Source organism: Pristis pectinata, chromosome 3, assembly GCF_009764475.1.
Source record: "Pristis pectinata isolate sPriPec2 chromosome 3, sPriPec2.1.pri, whole genome shotgun sequence".
Taxonomy (NCBI): Eukaryota; Metazoa; Chordata; class Chondrichthyes; order Rhinopristiformes; family Pristidae; genus Pristis; species Pristis pectinata.
This window is the reverse complement of record NC_067407.1, coordinates 125917277-125938988: the sequence shown is the minus strand read 5'-3', so window position 1 is coordinate 125938988 and position 21712 is coordinate 125917277. Positions and strand designations below refer to the sequence as shown.

The following is a 21712-nucleotide window of genomic DNA, read 5'->3' as shown; positions in this document are numbered from 1 at the left end:
CCTAACCATCTCCTGTTCTCCTCCTAGTTGATTACTTTTTTGAGATTTTGGGGATTACTAATCACGTAAAGTTTAACTAGACCACCCCTGTCAAAACTTAAAAAAACAGTAGGACAGGCTCAACCCACACACACGCACCAAGTACAAAGCTCAATTCAAGAATCTGATTGAATAGGCAGCATTTGTCTGAATGACTGTTGTCATAAAGGGTTTAGGAAGGCAGATTTGTCCAGGAATGAACAATTTTCTTGTATCAGCTTCTGCTCATCACCCTTCCAACACCTAGCTGACTCCCCTATCTGCCTGACGGGGAGAGATCGAAGAGCACATGAGCACATCTGCTGGGACGGAGGGTTAGGAGAGGGCAGAAGGACTGCAATCATTAAGGATGATAAGAGCGAAAAGAACCAACCTTGAGGAAGAATTGTCTTGGCCTCAGATTCCTCAGCAACAGTCCAGGTAGAATTAGGCCCTCTAAATAGCACCGAGAATTACAAGAAACATTCACACCACATAATTAGATAATTATCACCTTGAACACGAGAGAGCCTTAGACACACTCACCTCAAAATTGAGAAAAAGAGAAAACAAGTTAGTGCAGGTGGCAGAGAGGTTGGGGGACAGCAATAGGTGGAACAAAGGGAATTTCTGTGATAGGATGAACTAACTGTCCTGGTCAAATCACATAGATGCCACGGCCAAGAAAGCTCACCAGTGCCTCTACTTCCTCAGGACGCTAAAGAAATTTGGCATCTCCCCTTTGACACTCACCAACTTTTATTGATGCACCGTAGAAAGCATCCTATCTGGACGCATAAAGGCTTGGTGTGGCAACTGCTCTGCCTGGGACCGCAAGGAACTGCAGAGAGTTGTGGACACAGCTCACCACATCACAAAAAACAGCCTCCCTTCCATGGACTCTGTCTATACTTCTTGCTGCCTTGGTAAAGCAGCCAGCATAATCAAAGACCCCACCCACCCAGGACATTCTCGCTTCTCCCATTCGGCAGAAGATACAAAAGCCTTAAAGCACGTACCACCAGGCTCAAGGACAGCTTCTATCCTGCTGTTATAAGACTATTGAGTGGTTCCCTAGCATGTTAAGATGGACTCTTGACCTCACAATCTACCTCATTATGACCTTACACCTTATTGTCTACCTGCAATACACTTCCTTTGTAGTTGTGATTCTACTCTGCATTCTGTATCATTTTGCCTTGTACTACCTTAATGCACTGTGTAATGAATTTATCCGTATGAACAGTATACAAAACAAGTTTTTCAGTGTATCTTGGTGTAAGTAACAATAAACCAATTCCAATTCCAACATAGGCTTTAAGGAGCAGTTAAACTCTTTTGTGTAATCTTAGATAACATTCCATCATGCTACATGAAAGAATTTAGTCATAAGCCCAGCAAGACCATCAAGCATCCATTTATACCAATCCTACACTAATCCCATTTTGTTCTCCCCACATCCCATCAGCTCCCTCCTCTACCCTGGATCCTACCACTCACATCCACATGAGGGACAATTTATAGTGGCCTGTTAATCTTCCAACCTGCATTTCTTTGCGATGTGGAGGAAACCGGAACACCCAAAGGAAAATCACATGGTCATAGGGAGAAAGTGCAATCTCCACTAAGACAGTGCCCAAGGTCAGGATTGAAACCAGGCTGCTGGCAATGTGAGGCAGTGGCACTACTAGCTGTGCACAGTAACTTGTTGTAACGTTATTGGGAAGATGGCTGGCAGCTAGCCTCAGGTGCTTATACATCTCCAAAGGCAGAGCCTTTAGCATTTTGTTGCCTTCCTTCCACACTCTCTATCATTCAGTGGAGAATTAATTACGTCTCTTCAGATGGCTTTGCACAAATGGTGAACAGTGTAGGGAGATCATAAATGAACATATTGGTATTGGTTTATTATTGTTACTTGTACCGAGGTACAGTGAAAAGCTTGTCTTACAAACCAATCGTACAGGTCAATTCATTACACAGTGCAGTTACATTGAGTTAGTACAGAGTGCATTGATGTAGTACAGATAAAAACAATAACAGTACGGAGTAAAGTGTCACAGCTACAGAGAAAGTGCAGTGCAATAAGGTGCAATGTCACAACGAGGTAGATCATGAGGTCATAGTCCATCTCATTGTATAAGGGAACCGTTCAATAGTCTTACAGCTGTCCTTAAGTCTGGTAGTACGTGCCCTCAGGCTCCTGTATCTTCTACCCGATGGAAGAGGAGAGAAGAGAGAATGTCCCGGGTGGGTGGGGTCTTTGATTATGCTGGCTGCTACACCAAGACAACGAGAGGTAAAGACCAAGGAGGGGAGGCTGGTGTCCGTGATGTGCTGGGCTGTGTCCACAAATCTCTGCAGCTTCTTGCGGTCTTGGGCAGAGCAGTTGCCGTTATTATGTATATTTTATTACATATAAATAAATACGATTATAAATGAACTAAAATTATGGAAACTTCATACTGTTATACTAATAGATAGCATTACATATTTTTAATTTCTTTTTGTGTAATCATCAAATCATCAGCTATACCATGAGCCCAAGTACATTACACTGGCTGATATCCAAAGCATTACGTCATTGACTAACATTTCTCTGATGTGGCATCAATATCTGAGACCAATGCTGAGGGAGAGATATCCAGGCTCCTCTGGAAATGCTGCAGTGCGTCAGGTGAGTACAGATCGTTTATAAAACAATGAATTTCAGTGTCAGAATTAAATAATTTTAATATTGCTTAAACTTGCTTTGTATTAATTCTCTTAAGTATTGAAGTGATCCAAACAAGACAATTAAAATGTTAAGAAAATTCAACAGGATAGTTACAGTGAAACTGTTAGAGGAAGAAAGGCAAGGGGTACTTAATACCATAGAACAATACAGCACAATACAGGCCCTTCGGCCCACCATGTTGTGCCACCCTTCAAACCACATCTAGACTCTATAACCCCTACCTCCCACATATCCCTCTATCTTAAATTCCTCCATATGCTTATCTAATAATCTCTTGAACTTGTCCAATGTATCAGCCTCCACCACCACCCCAGGCAGTGCATTCCATGCACCAACCACTCTCTGGGTGAAAAACCTCCCTCTGACATCTCCCTTGAACTTCCCACCCATTACCTTAAAGCCAAGTCCTCATGTTTTGATCATTGGTGCCCTGGGAAAGAGGCGCTGGCTGTCCACTCTATCTATTCCTCTCAATATCTTGTATAGCTCTATCAAGTCTCTCCTCATCCTCCTTCTCTCCAGTGAGAATAGCCCTAGCTCCTTTTAGTCTCTCCTCATAATCCATACCCTCTAATCCAGGCAGCATCCTGGTAAATCTCCTCTGCACCCTTTCCAATGCCTCCACATCCTTCCTATAATGAGGTGACCAGAACTGGACACAGTACTCTACGTGTGGCCTAACCAGAGTTTTGTAAAGCTGCATCATCACTTCGCGGCTCTTAAACTCGATCCCCCGACTTATGAAAGCTAACATCCCATAAGCTTTCTTAACTACTCTATTTGCCTGTGAGGCGACTTTCAGTGATCTGTGGATATGAACCCCCAGATCCCTCTGCTCCTCCACACTGCCCAGAATCCTGCCATTTACCTTGTACTCCGCCTTGGAGTTTGTCCTTTCAAAGTGTGCGACCTCACACTTCTCTGGATTGAACTCCATCTGCCACTTGTCAGCCCAGCTCTGCATCCTATCAATATCCCTCTGCAAGCTTCGACAGCCCTCCACACAATCCACAACACCACCGATCTTTGTGTCATCTGCAAACTTGCTAACCCAGCCTCCCACACCCTCATCTAACTCGTTAATAAATATCACAAAAAGTAGAGGTCCCTGAACTGATCCCTGTGGGACACCACTAGTCACAGCCCTCTAATCTGAATGCACTCCCTCCACCACAACCCTCTGCTTTCTACAGGCAAGCCAATTCTGAATCCACACAGCCAAGCTTCCCTGGATCCCTTAGCCTCTGACCTTCTGAAGAAGCCTACCATGCAGAACCTTGTCAAATGCCTTACTAAAATCCATGTAGACCACATCCACTGCACTACCCTCATCAATCTTCCTGGTCACCTCCTCAAAGAACCCTATCAGGCTTGTGAGGCAAGATCTTCCCTTCACAAAACCATGCTGGCTGTCCCTAATCAGTCTATGATTCTCTAAATGCTCATAGATCCTATCTCTTAGAATGCTTTCTAACAGCTTACTCACCACAGATGTAAGGCTCACCGGCCTGTAATTCCCTGGACTATCCCGATTACCTTTCTTGAATAAGGGGACAACATTCGCCACCCTCCAATCCTCCGGTACCATCCCCGTGGACAACGAGGACTCAAAGACCCTAACCAATGGTTCAGGAATCTCCTCCCTTGCCTCACAAAGCAGCCTGGGGAATACTCCCTCAGGCCTGGGGACTTATCTGTCCTAATATTTTCTAACAACTCCAACATAGAGGAAATCTACATACTCTAGAACATAACCCTCACCAACACTGTCCTCAGCATCCTCAAGACCCTTCTTCCTGGTGAATACTGAAGAGAAGTATTCATTGAGAACCTCACCCATTTCCACAGCTTCCAGGCACATCCTCCCACCTTTATCTTTAATCTGACCTACCTTTACCCTAGCCATCCTTATGCTCTTCACGTATGAGAAAAAAGCCTTAACCCTACTTACCAAAGCCTTTTCATGTCCCCTTCTCGCTTTGCTCAGCCCTTTCTTAAGATCCTTCCTTGCTACTCTATATTCCTCATGAGCCCCGTCTGATCCTTGCTGCTTACACCTTATGTATGCTGCCTTCTTCTTCCTAACTAGTTGTTCCACCTCTCTCGTCACCCACGGTTCCTTCACCCTACCATTCCTTCTCTGCCTCACTGGGACAAATTTATCCCTAACATCCTGCAAAAGATCCCTGAACATTGACCACATCTCCATAGTACATTTCCCTTCAAAAATGTCACCCCAATTTACAATCCCAAGTTCTCACCTTATAGCCTCATAATTTGCCTTTCCCCAATTAAATATCTTCCCGTCCTCTTTGCTCCTATCCCTGTCCATGACAATTCTAAAGGTTATGGAGCAATGGTCACTGTCCCCCAAATGCTCACCCACCAACAGATCTGTCACCTGTCCCAGTTCATTACCTAAAACTAGATCTATTATGGCATTCCCTCTAGTCAGCCTGTCAACATACTGTGTCAGGAATCTGTCCTGGACACACCTAACAAACTGTGCCCTGTCTAAACCCTTGGCACTAAGTAGGTGCCAATCAATATTTGGAAAATGGAGATCTCCCATTATAATAACCCTGTTATTTTCGCATCTTTCCAAAAACTGCCTCCCAATCTGCCCTCAGTATCCCTACTGCTACCGGGGGGCCTATAGAATACTCCCAGGAGGGTAACTGCCCCTTTCTTGTTCCACCCATATTGACTCTAGAGAGGATCCTTCTACATTATCTACCCTTTCTGCATCTGTAACCGACCAGTATTGCCACCCCTCCTCCTCTTCTCCCCCCCACCATCCCTTTTAAAACACTGTAAACCAGGAATATTCAATATCCATTCCTACCCCGATGTCAGCCATGTCTCTGTAATAGCCACAATACTAATCCAAACTCTCAGTTCATCTCCTTTATTCCTGATGCTTCTCGCATTTAAGTAAATGCACTTTAGCCCATCCACCTTACTACTTTTATAGCATGTACTCTGCTTCTCCTTCCTCAAAGCCTCTCTACCTGTCAGATCTGACTTTTCCCCATCCCCTTCTTCCTCTGACCTACTCCTCCAGTTCCCTTCCCCCTCGCAATCTAGTTTAAACCCTCCTGAACCACCCTAGCAAACCTGGCCGCAAGGATATTGGTCCCCCTCAGGTTCGGGTGTAACCCGTCCTCTCTGTACAGGTCCCACCTTCCCCAGAAGAGATCCCAATGATCCAAAAATCTAAAACCCTCCCTCCTGCACCAACTTCTCAGCCACGCATTTATTTGCCATCTCCTCCTATTCCTCCCTTCACTATCGCGTGACACTGGCCACAATCCTGAGATCGCTACCCTCGAGGTCCTGTTCTGTAGCCTTCTGCCTAGCTCGCTAAACTCACTTTTCAGGACCTCATCCCTCTCCCCATCTATGTCATTGGTACCAACATGAACCACGACTTCTGTCTGTTCTCCCTCCCACTCCAGAATCCTGTGGATCCGATCAGTGACATCCCGGACCCTGGCACCTGGGAGGCAACATACCATCAGGGATTCATGCTCACTGCCACAGAACCTATCTGTTTCCCTGACTATCGAGTCCCCTATCACTACTGCCTTCGTTCCCTTCTGAGCAGCAGGACTGGTCCCAGTGCCATAGACCTGGCTACTGCTGCTAGGCCCCAGCAGGTCATCTCCCTCAACAGTCTCCAAAGCGGAAAACCTGTTACTGAGGGGAACATCTTAAATTTAAACATTAGGCATACTTCCAAATAAAGGTCAAAACATACAAAGGTTGAATCTGAAATATCATAAATAAATTGTTAACAAAATAGAAAAAACATGAAAACCCTAATATTTTGAAATATTGACATGAGAGATTACAATGCACTTTAATAAAGCTACTTTGTTTTAGGTCCACATAGTTTGCCAACCAGTAATTACAGCTAGGAAACTTCCAGATATTAGAAACTTCCAGATCTTGAGTACAAAACAGTAAAAATTATAGGGTGCTTTATGATGGGATTCCTTGCAGAGGATTACATGCAGCACAGCCTGCTTAATCACTGGTGGTACCTTCTGGATTCTCTCCTTAGACCACAAATTACAATTCCAAATCTGCTTTGAAATATGCTGATGATGGGAAACACTCTTGGTTTCATCATCATTACTCCTGCAAAATCTGGGTCATAAATCAAAAGATAATTGTTCCCTTTGAACACACAATGTTTCAAAGCAACCCACTAACCCGCACAGAGGTACAGGTCCCTTTACTGTCATGAACTCAACTATAGTGGGGGGAGTAAATGAGAATGTGCGGAGATTTGGTTATGGGAACAAAATTACTGGGCAATGAGATTGCTCTGTGAGTCCACGTAGCCTTGATGGGCTGAAATGGCTTCCTTCAATGACATATAGGAAAATGGAAAATGAATTCATGATTTCGATCAATGAGTTATAGCCATACTTTTGCTGAAAAGTCATTGATTTGAGGCATTATTACTTCACACCTTTTAGCATTTTCTGTTTTTTTTTCAAATTCTCAGCCTCAGCCATGTTTGCTTTTGTGTTGTGATTATAAGGTATAAAATAATATAGTTATCAAAGAAGAGAACTGAAAGGAGATGAGTGACGTGAATTAATTGAAAATATTTGCTTAATCTGATTATGGCTGAGCCTTTCTATCCAGCATCAAAATGGGAATGTGTATCTAATCTTGATGTTACATATGACTACAATAGCTATCAGAAAATTGTAATTTCAATTCAAAATAATAAAGTAATCATAATCCAATTGATGTTGCCCCATCAATCATCCCCCTCCCTCTCAGCTTCCTCCTTCTTTGTTTAATTCCTTTCCTTTTAACCCCTTCCCTCTGGTCACAGAGATAGGGAGAGTGAAGTGGGAGGACTGAAGGACAAAGGTGATCAGGGTGAGGGGGAGCTATGGGGACAGCAAGATCATGTGGTCCATCTGTACATATGTTCAGAGTGCATCTGTGTGAACATAAAGTGTGTGTGTCTGTGTCTACAGTTGTTTGTGTGATAAGTCTGCACTACATTTGGATCATCAATTGTTTTTGCCTTTGGACCAAGAACCTGCTCTATCAAGCCCATGTGATAGCTGGTGTGCAACGGACATGCCAATTTTAAAGAATTCATGTGCCATCATCTTCCATTCCTTAGAAATGGGATATAAATAAGACATCCTTGGTCCCAAGGGACTGTCCATAAAGATGTCACATAAAATCATTGATGCGTTCTGAAAATGGCAAAATCTAGCACCAGCTCAAGTAGCTGAATGGCTAAATTATGATTCTCCTCACTCATCTAAACTTTCTGAATCTAGGTTTATGATTCAGTTTTATTAAATTGTTTTTTCTCCACAGCACATCAAAAGTTGTTTAGGTGAACTCCAAGCTGGCTGGATTACCGAAGAGGACACTTTCCAGGAATCAATACCTTATGGAACAATTACATTTTCAAATATTATCAGTACTCTGAATATCACAGCCAAGCGAAGGCTGGTGCTGGCTTGTCACCATGATTCAAAATACTTCAACAAGTGGTGGTATAACAGAGTCTACACAGGTGCCACAGATTCTGCTGTGCCCTGTTCTATGTTGCTTGAACTGGCTCGTGCACTGGACAATTTTCTACTTGAGATGAAGGTATGACCTAAGATATGTTGAATCAAAGGACTGGCACCTTAGATAATTAACCTGTTAAAATATTGTGTTCCAGAAACTTTACTGGACCAGCCACATACACACTGCGACTACAACAGCAGGTCAGACGCAGGGCAGCCTGCAACAAGCCTGCAACAAGTGACTCACTTCCTGACACTCCAAGGCTTTTCCACATCTGCGCAGCACAAATCAGGAGCATGTTACAACTCTCTCTTGTTGTCTGGATGAGTGAACTTCGGTAACTCTGAAGAAATTTGACATTATCCACTTGATTGGTATCCTATACATCAGTTCAAACATTCATTCCTCACACCACTGGCACATAACGATTGCAATATGTACCATTTCAGTTACTCACTCACAATACTTTGTCAGCACCTCTCAAACTCACAATTTCTACCATCAAGAAGGACAAAAGCAGCTGGTGTATGGGAGCACCATCACCTGCAGGGTCCTCTCCAAGCCATGAACTATCCTGATTTGGAAATCCATCAGCCATCCTTTGTCATCACTGGGTCTAAATTCTGAAATTCCCTCCACAAGAACCTCACCAGAAGGACTGCTACATACAGTTCAAGTAGGTGGCTTACTGCCGTCTTCTTAAGGGCAATTAGGAATGGGCGATAAATACCGCTTTGCAAGCAATCCCCATGTGCTAAAGGAGTGAATAAATAAAAAATCTTCATGCTTGTATCAAGCCTTCAAAAATGTGATTGTTAAGAGAATCTTAAATATTCATATGTTTTATCTTAACATTTTAAAAATATTTACTTTTCATCAGAGCACACAAAAGAATACCAGCACTGAAAGTCAATAAGAATTTTAATAATCATTATAATAATATACTAGTTATTGTCTATGCAATTATTTTGACCAAGTATTAATCCTTCACATAAATTCCTTACTGGTGGCTTTGGCATCAAAGCGTTATAACGAATATATGATAAACACACATCAGGTAACCAATTTAAGACCTCAACATGATGTACTGATTTATTTTAAGGGAGATATCTCCGCACATTTGCCAATAAATAATCATTTATATTATTAGCATAGTTCAATGCCTCACTTTCTATATCTGGGAGAGTCACTGTTTATTGGAAACTCATTTGTGTCACATAAAGGCTTTGGCTACAAGACTAGTTTGGAATCTAGTCATTCAGTGGTAAATAGTTACGGGCTTACATTTAAATTATTCTGCTTGTTTAGAATACTCAGAGAAGTCCAGATCTTACCCTGCAGCTCATTTTTTTTGATGGCCAAGAAGCACTGGAATATTGGCCTGAGGATGTCTCACTTTATGGTTCCCGACATTTGGCACATAAGATGGAGAGGACTGCACACCCACCTGGTTCAACAAAAACCAACCAACTGCATGCAATTGTAAGTACTGGCCATCTTTGAGACAGCGGAAATATGACGTGCAATTGTCATCACAATATTTATCCCTTTATTAAATCTGGTCACTATCTATTGCTGTTTGATGGAGTTAGTTGTAAATAAAATGACCACTGTTTCCTATATTACAAAAATGATAAAAGTTTCAAAAGTAATTTATTTCTCTAAAGTTCTCTGGAGTATCCTGAAAGAGATGCAAAAGTCACTACGTGTAGTTTTATTTTGATGAAATCAATGCGTCTAGCCTATGCCATTGTGATGTCAGCAAGGCTAGTTAACGATGTTGTGAGATTGATTTGTCTGGTTACTGGTTAAGTGAGTTCAGTTAATAACCAGGTGAGATTGGAATATCATTTAAATAGCTAGGTAGGTTTGGAATGTTTGGCTAATGGCTGGATGAGTTTGGAGTTCATTTACATCAATTTAATTAGAGCATGACATTGCATTTCTTATGTTGTTATTTGGGTGAGATGGTGCAAGATTAGAATGCCTGTATTAACAATTGCATGCAGACGTAATAGCAATGTGAGACTGAATTTCCTATGTTGCTATTATATTGTTTGGCTGCACGGATGTGTCATGGTACAATCTGCAAATTTGCAGTTGATACCATATTATGCGAGTGTTAGCATTGTGGCCATGGTCATCTGCTTCAGGCAGATCTTAATGTAAGGGATGATTAGACTCATAAATGGTAAATAATGTTTTGTCTGGATAAATGTGGAGTTACACAAACTGGCAAGGCAAATAATTATTGTACAATTTTAAAGGAAAAGCAGAATGAAGGTGGAAAAAGAGATACCTAAGCATTCTAGTGCATTAAACATTGAGTTTAAGAGTAATTAGATTACTTTAACCTTGTACAAACTTGTTCAGGTCTCACTTTCAAAACTGTGTCTACTTTTGCACTGATGCTTGATGAAATTGTGGTTTGGCAATGATGTAAATGATGGCTAGACTAATTTCCATAATAAGGACCCTTGATTATAAGGATTTTTTCACACTTTAGAGAATCATAGAATTAAAGGTGATCTAATTAAACTGATAAAAGGAAGTCATTGTGTTCCCTTTGAGAGTTGTTCCGATTCCAGTAACCACAATTTTAATATATGCAAGGCCAGGTCTGGGTTAGATTTCAGGAGATGGATCACATCCCCGAAAATGGTGGACCACTCCAACTGATTGTCATCTTATATATTCCTTCAAGTGAGTGCTGGACCTATTCAGATGAGAAGTTACTGACCTGAAATATTTGCCATATTCCTCTCTCTACAGGTGTGAGAATTTCCAGCATTTTCTGTATTTATTTCAGATTTCCCACATTTGTACTATGTTGTTTTAAGACCAGACAGTTATGTTTCCTTCATACTTTGTAAATTAATTGTAAAGATATGAATCCCTATTGCCACCAGGGTTTGTGGTTCAGTTTCCTTTGCCTTATATTGTTCCCACTTTTGTATTCTACCAAAATAGATGTGACAATAACCTTCAGCAACTCATTTCAGCAGCATGATTAGTAAATAGACAAAAAATCTAGTTAAATAAAATGACAACCACATTTTTGGGAAAGTGACTGAGAGATTAAGAAATGTCCAGGACAATAAGGATAACACCCTTGTTCCTTTTCAAAAAAGGTGCCTTCTGATCTTTTTACTCCACTAGCTCTGTTTAACTTTTCAAAGGAAAGACAGGATTTCCAACAACACACCACTCCTCAGTACTCCATTGAGATATCAACCTTTAATTGAGTACTAAAGTTTTTGAATTAGGACTTGAACACACAACCTCATGACACATAGGCAAGGGTGCTCTGAAAACTGTGGCTCACTCCATGGCACTGGGTGTTGAGGTTGGTTAACCTGCTGCTCTATGAATTTTCTAATTTAACAATCTCCTTGTATTACAATTAGGACCTATTTGTCTTGTTGGATTTAATTGGTGCACCAAAGCCAAGATTTCCAATTTATTTTCCAAATACAGCGCGATGGCATAAACGATTGCAACTAATAGGTAATTAAAGTTAACAGATATATTAGTTATCAATACGCTGGTGGCTTTTATATGTTACAAGTTGTTTTGCACTTTGCTTCTTCTGCTATTTTCCTTGTAAATTATGTAACCCTTTAATTGCTGGCCTCTGGGAGGTTTCTCTCTTCAATCCTTCCCTCAGCTGGGATAATGGTACAATGTGGATGGGGCAGACTTTTCTAGGACTAAAATAAACATAATTTTATAAAGGGATCTAAGGAACTGCAGATCAGCCTGTCTTAAAACAAAGCTCATTGAAAGATCACTGAAGTGGTCCATTAACCTGCTTATAAAATACTGAAGATTTACATACAAGAAAAAGTTAGTTTAAACTATGGAATTTCAAATCAAATCTGCCTTCCAGGAGACAACATTAAGTATCTTTGTTCCCTATCACTTCTAGACACAGAATTGGATATAAAGAGCAGCCCATCAGAGCTAATAATATACCATCAAAAGTTTCCAAGGGGTAAAAGTAGCTGACATATCTATACCAAGACATAAGAAGATAAGGAACGTGTAGGTACTTGGAATTTCTTACTTAAGTATTTTTATATAAAGTTTTTTCTTAGAAGATCAAATAGAACATAGAAGAGCACAGCACAGGAACAGGCCTTTTGACTCAGCATGTCCATGCTGCCCATGATGCCGGTCTAAACTAATCCTATCTGCCTGTACATGGTCTGTACCCCTCCTTTCCCTGCCTGCACAGGTGTCTGTCTAAATGCCTCTTAAATGCTTCCACACATTGGATCTGCTTCCACCACCTTCCAGCCACCTACCACTTTCTGTTCAAAAAAAACGCCTCACACATCTCTCCTTAAACCTTCTAGTACTTAACATTTTTACCTATCTACCCTGTCTACGCCTCTCATAGTTTTATATACTTCTCTCAGGTTGCCCCTCAGTCTCTAACACTCCAGAAAAAACAATTCAAATTTGTCCAACCTCTCTACAGTAGGTAGTGTAGAGGGCAGGCACGGTAGTGTAGCAGTTAGCGTAACGCTATTACAGCGCCAGCGAACCGGGTTCAATTCCTGCCGCTGTCTGTAAGGAGTTTGTACGTTCTCCCCATGTTTGCGTGGGTTTCCTCCGGGTGCTCCGGTTTCCTCCCACATTCCAAAGACGTACGGGTTAGGAAGTTGTGGGCATGCTATGTTGGCGCCGGAATCATGGCAACACTTGCGGGCTGCCCCCAGCATATTCTATGCAAAAGATGTATTTCACTGTGTGTTTCGATGTACATGTGACTAATAAAGATATCTTATCTTATAGCAAATGCACTCAATCCGGGCAAAACCCTGGTTAACCTTTTCTAAACCCTCTCCACAACCTCCACATCCTTCCTATATTGTGGTGACCAGAACTGCAGACAATACTCCAAATGTGGCCTAACTAAAGTTTTGTACAGCTGCAACAGGACTTCCCAAATTTTACATTCTGTGCCCTGACCGATGAAGGCAAGCATGCTATATGCCTTCTTTACCACTCTATCCACTTAGCGTTGCTGTTTTCAGGGAGCTACAAACTTGCCCTCCAACATCGCCCTGTACATCAATGCTCCCAAGGGTCCTGCCATTTACTGTATACTTCACTCAAGCATTTGACCTCCCAAAATGCTTTGCCTCACACTGGTCCAGATTAAACGCCATCTGTCATTTCTCTGCCCACATTTCCAACTGGTCTATATCCTGCTTTGACAACCTTCTCATTATCCACAGCTCCACCAGTTTTTGTGTCATCTGCAAACTTACCAATCAGAGCACCTTCATTTTCAACCAAATTATTAATACATAATGACAAACAACAGAGGTCCCGGCACACATTCTTGCAGAATACCACTGGTCACAGACCTCCATTTAGTAAAACACACTTCTGCCATGATCCTTTGTCTTCGATGACCAAGACAAGTTTGGATCCAGTTTACCAATTCACCGCAGCTCCCATGTGACTTGATCTTCTGGACCACGCTACCATGAAGGACCTGGTCAAAGCTTTACTAAAGTCTATGCAGACAACATCCACTGCCCTACCCTCATCAATCACCTCTGTGACTTCCTCAGATACCTCAATCAAATTTGTGAGACTGGACCTCACCCGCACAAAGCCATGCTGACTGTCCCCAACAAGTCCATGCTTTTCCAAATGCAAGTAAATCCTGTCCCTAAGAACCTTCTCCAATAATTTCCCTACCACTGATGTAAGGCTCACCGGTCTATAGTTTCCTGGTTTGTCCCTGTTGCCCTTATTGAACAAAGGAACAAAATTGGCTATTCTCCAGTCTTCTGGCACCTTACCTGTGGTTAAAGAGGAGACAAAGATCTCTGTCAAGACCATAAGACATAGGAGCAGAATTAGGCCATTCGGCCCATCAAGTCTGCTCCACCATTCACTCATGGTTGATTTATTTTTCCCTCTCAACCCCATTCTCCCGCCTTCTTCCTGTAATCTTTGACGCCCTTACTAATCAAGAACCTATCAACCTCCACTTTAAATGTACCCAATGACTTGGCCTCCACAGCTGTCTGTGGCAACAAATTCCACACATTCACCACCCTCTGGCTAAAGAAATTCTTCCTCATCTCTGTTCTAAAGGTACATCCTTCTATTTTGAGGCTGTGACCTCTGGTCCTAGACTCTCCCCACTACTGGAAACATCCTCTCCATGTCCACTCTATCCAGGCCTTTCAATATTCGGCAGGTTTCAGTGAGACCCCCCCCCCCCGCCCCCCCCCATCATTCTTCTAAACTCCAGCGAGTACAGGCCCAGAGCCATCAAATGCTCCTCATATGTTAACCCTTTTATTCATGGGATCATTCTTGTAAACTGCCTCTGGACACTATCCAATGCCAGCACATCCTTCCTTAGATATGGGGCCCAAAACTGCTCACAATACTCCACATGTGGTCTGACGAACGCCTTATAAAGCCTCAGCATTATATCTGTGCTTTTATATTCTAGTCCTCCCGAAATGAATGCTAACATTGCATTTGCCTTCCTTACTACCGACTCAACCTGCAAGTTAACCTTCAGGAAATCCTGCACTAGGACTCTCAAGTCCCTTTGCATGTCCAATTTCTGAATTTTCTCCCTTTAGAAAATAGTCTACGCCTTTATTCCTTCTACCAAAGTGCATGACCATACACTTCCCTGCGCTTTATTCCATCTGCCACTTCTTTGCCCATTCTCCCAACCTGTCCAAGTCCTTCTGCAGACACCCTGCTTCCTCAACACCACCTGCCCCTCCACCTATCTTTGTATCATTTGCAAAAACTTGGCCACAAAGCCAGCAGTTCTGTCATCCAATCATATAACGTGAAAAGTAGCGGACCCAACTCTGTGGAACACCACTAGTCACTGGCAGCCAACAAGAAATGGCCGCCTTTATTCCCACTCTTTGCCTCCGCCAGTCAGCCAATCTTTTATCCATGCTAGTACCTTTCCTGTAATATCATGGGCTCCTACCTTGTTTAGCAGCCTCATGTGCAGCAAGGCCTTCTGAAAATCCAAGTAAACAACATCCACCGACTTTCCATTGTCTATCCTGCCTGTTACTTCCTCAAAGAATTCCAACAGATTTGTTAGGCTAGATTTCCCCTTAAGGAAACCATGTTGACTTTGACCTATTTTATCATGTGCTTCCAAGTACCCCAAAACCTCATCCTTAAACGGACTCTAACATCTTACCATCCGCTTAAGTCAGACTAACTGGCCTATAATATCTTGTCTTTTGCCTCCCTCCCTTCTTAAAGAATGGAGTGACATTTGCAATTTTCCAGTCCTGTGGAACCATTGCTGACTCCAGTGATTCTTGAAAGATCACTATTAATGCCTCCACATCTCTTCAGCTACCTCTTTCAGAACCCTGGCTGTAGTCCATCTGGTCCAGGTGACTTATCCACCTTCAGACCTTTCAGCTTCCCAAGCACCTTCTCCTTGGTAATAGCAACTACACTCACTTCTGCCCCGACTCTCTCGAATTTCTGGCATGTTGCTGGTGTCTTCCACAGTGAAGACTGACACAAAATACTAATTCAGTTCATCTGCGATTTCTTTGTTCCCCATTACTACCTCTCAAGCATCATTTTCCAGTGGTCCAATGTCCACTCTTGCCTTTTTTTTACTCTTTATATATCTGAAAAAACTTTTGGTATCCTCTTTTATATTATTGACTAGCTTCCCTTCATATTTCATCTTTTCTCCCTTTATTGCTTTTTTAGTTGCCTTCTGTTGGTTTTTAAATGCCTCCCAATCCTCTAGCTTCCCACTAATTTTTGCAATATTGAATGCCCTCTCTTTTCCTTTTATGCTGTCTTTGACTTCCCTTGTCAGCCACAGTTGCCTCATCCTCTCTTTAGAATGCTTCTCCTTCTTTGGGATGAACTGATCCTGCGTCTTTGGAATTACTCCCAGACACTCCTGCCAATTGCTGCTAGCTTCCCCTTCCAATCAACTTTGGCCAGCTCCTCTCTCTTGCCTCTATTACCTTTACTCAACTGTAATACCAATATATCTGAATTTAGCTTCTCCCTCTCAAACTGCAGGGTGAATTCTGTCATATTATGATCACTGCCTCCTAAGGGTTCCTTTACCTTAAGCTCCCAAATCAAATCTGGTTCATTGCACAACACCAAATCCAGAATTGCCTTTTCCCTCGTGGGTCAAGGCCCCAGCAATCTCCTCCTGACTTCCCTCAGTATCCTGTGATAGATCTCATCAGGTCCTGGGGACCTATCCACCTTTATGTTTTTCAAGAAACCCAACACCCCCTCCTTCCTAATATCCACATGCCATAGAATATCATTGTAACCCTCCTTTATCTCACCATCATCCGTGTCCTTCTCCTTGGTGGATACAATGCAAAGTACTCATGATGAACCTCACCCACTTCCTCTGGTGCCAGACAAAAATCCCATCCTTTGTCCTTGAATGGACCTGCCCTTTCCCCAGCTACCCTCCTGCTTTCAATAAATGTATAAAATACTGGGGAAATAATAGTATAAATTCTACATTAGCTGAGTTGGATCATAATTGACACCCTGATAGGTTAAACGGCTTTTTAAATTTTCATATATTGTCATCAAGGAATAATGGAAAAAATGGGGAATTGTGTTCATGGACAGGTTTGTCATAATACAGTACATAAAACAGAACAGGAACAGGCCTTTCAGCCCACAATGTCTGTGTTGATGATGATGCCAAATTAAACTAATCCCATCTGCCTGCACAAGATCCATATCCCTTCATTCCCTGCCAGTTCATGTGCCTATTCAAATGCCTCTTAAATGTCGCTATCATATCTGGTTCCACCCCCCTCCCCCCCTCCCCAGCAGTTCATTCTAGGCACCCACCGCTCTTTGAGTAAAGGAAAAACTTGCCTTGCACTCTAAACTTTCCCCCTCTCACCTTAAAGCTATGCCTTCTAGTATTTGACATCTCCACCCTGAGGAAAAAGACCCTGACTATCTACCCTATATACACTTTTCATAATTTTATGAACATATCAGATCGCCCCTCAGACTCTGGTACAGAGAAAACAATCCAGGTTTGTCCAACCTCTCCTTATAGCTAATACTCTCTAATCCAGGCAATATCTTCTGCATCCTCTCAAAAGCCTCCATATCCTTCCTGTAATGAATCAGAATCAGGTTTATTATCACCAACTTATTTCACGTGAAATTTGTTGTTTTGTGGCAGCAGTACAGTGCAAATATATAAAAATTACTATAAATTACAAAATAAATTAATAATGCAAAAAAAAGGAATAATGTATTGTTCATGGGTTCATGGACCGTTCAGAAATCTGATGGCAGAAGGGAAGAAGCTGCCCCTAAATTGTTGAGTGTGGCTTCAGGCTCCTGTACCTCCTTCCGAATGATAGTAATGAGAGAAGGGCATGTCCCGAATGGTGAGGGTCCTTACTGATGGATGCTGCCTTCTTGAGGCACCGCCTCTTGAAGATTTCCTCAATGGTGGGGAGAGTGGTGCCCATGATGGATCTGGCTGAGTCTACAATTCTATGCAGCCTCTTGTGATCCTATGCATTGGAACCTCTGTACAAGGCTGTGATGCAGCCAGTCAGAACGCTCTCCACCATACATCTATAGAAATTTGCAAGAGTCTTTGGTGGCATACCAAATCTCCTCAAATTCCTAACAAAGCAGAGCCATTGCTGTGCCTTTTTCATGATTGCATCAATGTGTTGGGCCCAAGATAGATCCTGTTCACCCTTTCCACCACTGACCCCTCAATGAGGACTGGTGTGTGTTCTCTTAACTTCCCCTTCCTGAAGTCCACAATCAATTCCTTAGTCTTTCTATGTTGATTGTGAGGTTGTTGTTGTGACACCACCAGAACTACACATACTATTCCAAATTTCGCCTAACCAAACTTTTATACAGTTGCAACATAACTTCCCAACTTTTATAATCAATGCCCTGACCAATGAAAGCAAGCATGCAATATGCCTCCCTTATCACTGTATTTACTTGCGTTGCCACTTTGAGGGAGCTATGGACTGGGACCCCAAGATCCCTCTGTACATCAGTGCTCCTCAAGGTCCTTCCATTTACTGTATACTTTCCCCTTACCTTTGACTTCCCAAAGTGCAACACCTCACACTTGTCTGGATTAAACACCATCTGCCATTTCTCTGCCCATATCTCCAAATGATCTATATCCTGCTGTATCCTTTGACAACCATCTCTACTATCCAGAAAGCCAACAAATTTTGTGTCATCTGCAAACTTACTAATCAGATCATACCACAAACAGAAGTTCCAGCACTGATCCCTGTGTTTCTGTAATTCTTGATATTTCATGAACAGTACCAAGCAATAATGGAATTTATGTATGAATGGGAAACATTGAACAAACTGAAATTTGTGCTCATTAAAAAACAAAAAAGTCAAAAAATGAGTTAGAACATATTTTCCTTTCTTTATTGTTTCCTTAATTAATTTTTCACCATTCTAGCGATAACCAGTGAAATTTCAGGGTTTCAGAGTGGTCTGAAGTGTTACTAAGAGTAAAAATAGCGGCTTAACTAAAAAATGGGAGAACTGGATAAAAGATGACGCTAGTTTGCAAGTCATTAATCAGGGTATGAATTTATCAACCATTAGGTGGCTCACTCCAATGCATTAACATGAATTTCAGAATAAATTTGATTTTGGTGTCATTCATATAGATTACCTCTGTTCTTAGAAAATATTAACTATGTGCATCTTTCAATGTTTAACTGCAGCAGGACAAACTAACTATGTATTTATATTGCAAGAAATAAAAACTGTAAATTCCAACAAACCAACTTGCTTAACGTTGTCTAATAGAAGAGCAGCTGCATCAACTGGGGATACTGAATGAACATCCCAAAGAGGTGAAATATTTCTGGATGAAAATGCCATTGGTGCATATTAATGATGACCATATTCCATTTTCACAACGAGGTATGTTATAGCGTAGGACAACAAGGGAGGAAGCTTTTCCTTTATTACATGTAGTAAAACTGTTGATCTATTTATGAACATCATAATTAGTTCTAAAATGGTTTCTTGCTGGTCATTGCCATGACATCGCATCGTTCTGAGTACCAATGCCTACTTGCTCCATGACTATTCTTATGCTAGGAAGTTTTTGCTTCTGAGGATACAAACTGGTTCTGTATCCCATTAACTGCCTTTCTGAACAGTTCCCAATGAGGCACATTCTTTTATCCATTTACAGTTTACTACGCATTGTCTCATTGCATGGACATCGGCCAGAACAAAATCTATCATCTCAATATCTGTTTTGCATTTCTCTCTTTTAAAACTTAGATTAAACTCAGTCAAAAGAACATAAACAGAACCAAAGGTAATCCATATGGCCACTCAAGCCTGCTCCATGATTCATTAAGCTGAATCTGCACCTCAAGCCAACTTTGCTGCTGATTCCCATTTCTTCTGATTGCCTTGATATCCAAAAACCTATTGATCTCAGCCTTGAGTTTATTCAACTGTGGAACATGTCAAGATTTACAGCCTGCCATGTAGAGCATTTTCTCCTCATCTCAGTCCTTAATGGACAATCCCTTATCCTAAGACTATATGCCATGACTCCAGATTCCTTAGCTGAAGGAAACAGCCTGTCAGCATCTATTCTGTGGCTCCCTCTCAGAGCCTTTCATCTCCTTTCTCTTCCTTCTAAACTCTTCTGAAGTCAGCCTCCATCAATCTTTTTTTCTCTCACCCCATTAATTAATCTCCTGAATCTGCAGTGTACTATTATCAAAGTGCATAACCTCTTTTCCCACATTATATTCCATTTGCCAGCTTCTTATCCACTCACTTAGCCTCATTATATTACTTTACCTACTTGACTTATAAGTATCAAATTTCTTTTCCTCTCTCCTTTCTTAAATAGTACTGCTACATTTGCTGCCTGGAATGCAGGTCATCAAATCTAGGGGGGATTTCTTTGGTTTTCCTCCCCATCTTTCTTTGGTACATTCTCTTTCATGATATTAAGTTCTTCACTATCATTAAGTGTCATTAAGTATCATTTGTTTAATGTCTTAGCCATTTCTTCATTCCTAATTATAACTTTGCTTGGTATTATTTCTTTGGGAACTGCATTTATTTTTATATTATTGGAGAAAGTCTTAGATTTTTATAATCATAGAACATCTTAGATAGAGAAGGAGACAAATCTATATGGTTGGTCAAAAAAGAACTACACAGACTAATCCCACCTTTAGTTACTAGGTCCATAGTCCCTTCTTAACAGCAGTAGAAGCTCCTTCATTTTATCTAATATTATCATTAACCTCTTTCGTTAACATAAATGGTTCACTTTTCTCATAAAGGATTAAATCACGATGAAATGTAACACTTGTTGAGAATTTTGAATTGACGTTGTTTATCTACTGTCAATTCTTTTAATACCATTTTCCAATTTTTTAATCAATGTCCTCCCCAAAAACCACATAATTTGTTCAAGACTTTTGAGATAGAGATACAGATCAGTTAGAAACTAATTGTACAGAAAATTCTACTGTGTGTGATCACTTTTGCATAGAATATTCTTAACTACAAGATTACTAATTAATCTTGACTCAATACACAAAAACGTTTAAGAGCTTGTTGCCAGATTGGTTTCAGGATGTACTGTTCTAGAACACAGTCATTACCATATTGTTATTATTAGATACGTCTTCAAATTGAAAGTCTACATGTTCCCTCTTAGGGGAATCAACTGCATAATAAAAGTTGATGCTGGAATTTTTGGAATATGCAAGGGGGAAAATTATGTGGTGATTAGTTATGTAATTCAGAAGATGAATTATTGAGGCAAAGTAGATTCCACAGGGACCTGCAGCAGTGAAATGGTCAGGGATTCAGATCCATGGCAAAACCAAAAAATAACTGAAAAATAAATGCCTTTTAGCAATTTGTTGTAGTTGGTATATTTCATGATCAGAATACTATACAAGCGACACTGAAAGGAATGAGTCAATGTAAACCTTCACTGTTCTGCTTTCACAGGTGTTCCCATTCTGCAAATCACACCGACACCTTTCCCTCAAGTGTGGCACAGCACAGAGGATAATGAAGTCAATCTAGATTCAACAACAATTGATAACCTTAACAAAATACTGCAGCTATTTGTTTTTGAGTATCTCAGACTGTAATTTATATCTAGTACATAAAAAATTAATATTATGATTATTTAAGTACTTCAAGCTAAGTAGATGTTTGCAGTAGTCCCAGCAGCCTAATGAAAGTAACAAAATTTACTCACTCCATTAATACTAGTTCACATTTAATTTGTTGATTGATTCAATACTGAATGTTACTAACTAATGAAAGTGTAGTATAGTGGTTAGTGTAACG

The 21712-nt window shown here is 41.1% G+C and overlaps 1 protein-coding gene across 1 annotated transcript; it reads left to right on the top strand.

The window, feature by feature from the left end:
* The first annotated feature begins 2605 nt into the window (after positions 1–2605).
* qpct (glutaminyl-peptide cyclotransferase) lies at positions 2606–21510 on the top strand. The gene is made up of 6 exons (XM_052011338.1): positions 2606–2695; positions 8114–8395; positions 9623–9796; positions 11722–11821; positions 19172–19288; positions 21365–21510. Exons 1-6 carry the CDS (start codon positions 2621–2623, stop codon positions 21508–21510), a joined length of 894 nt encoding a protein of 297 aa, XP_051867298.1. The 5' UTR covers positions 2606–2620.
* The last annotated feature ends 202 nt before the right edge of the window (positions 21511–21712 follow it).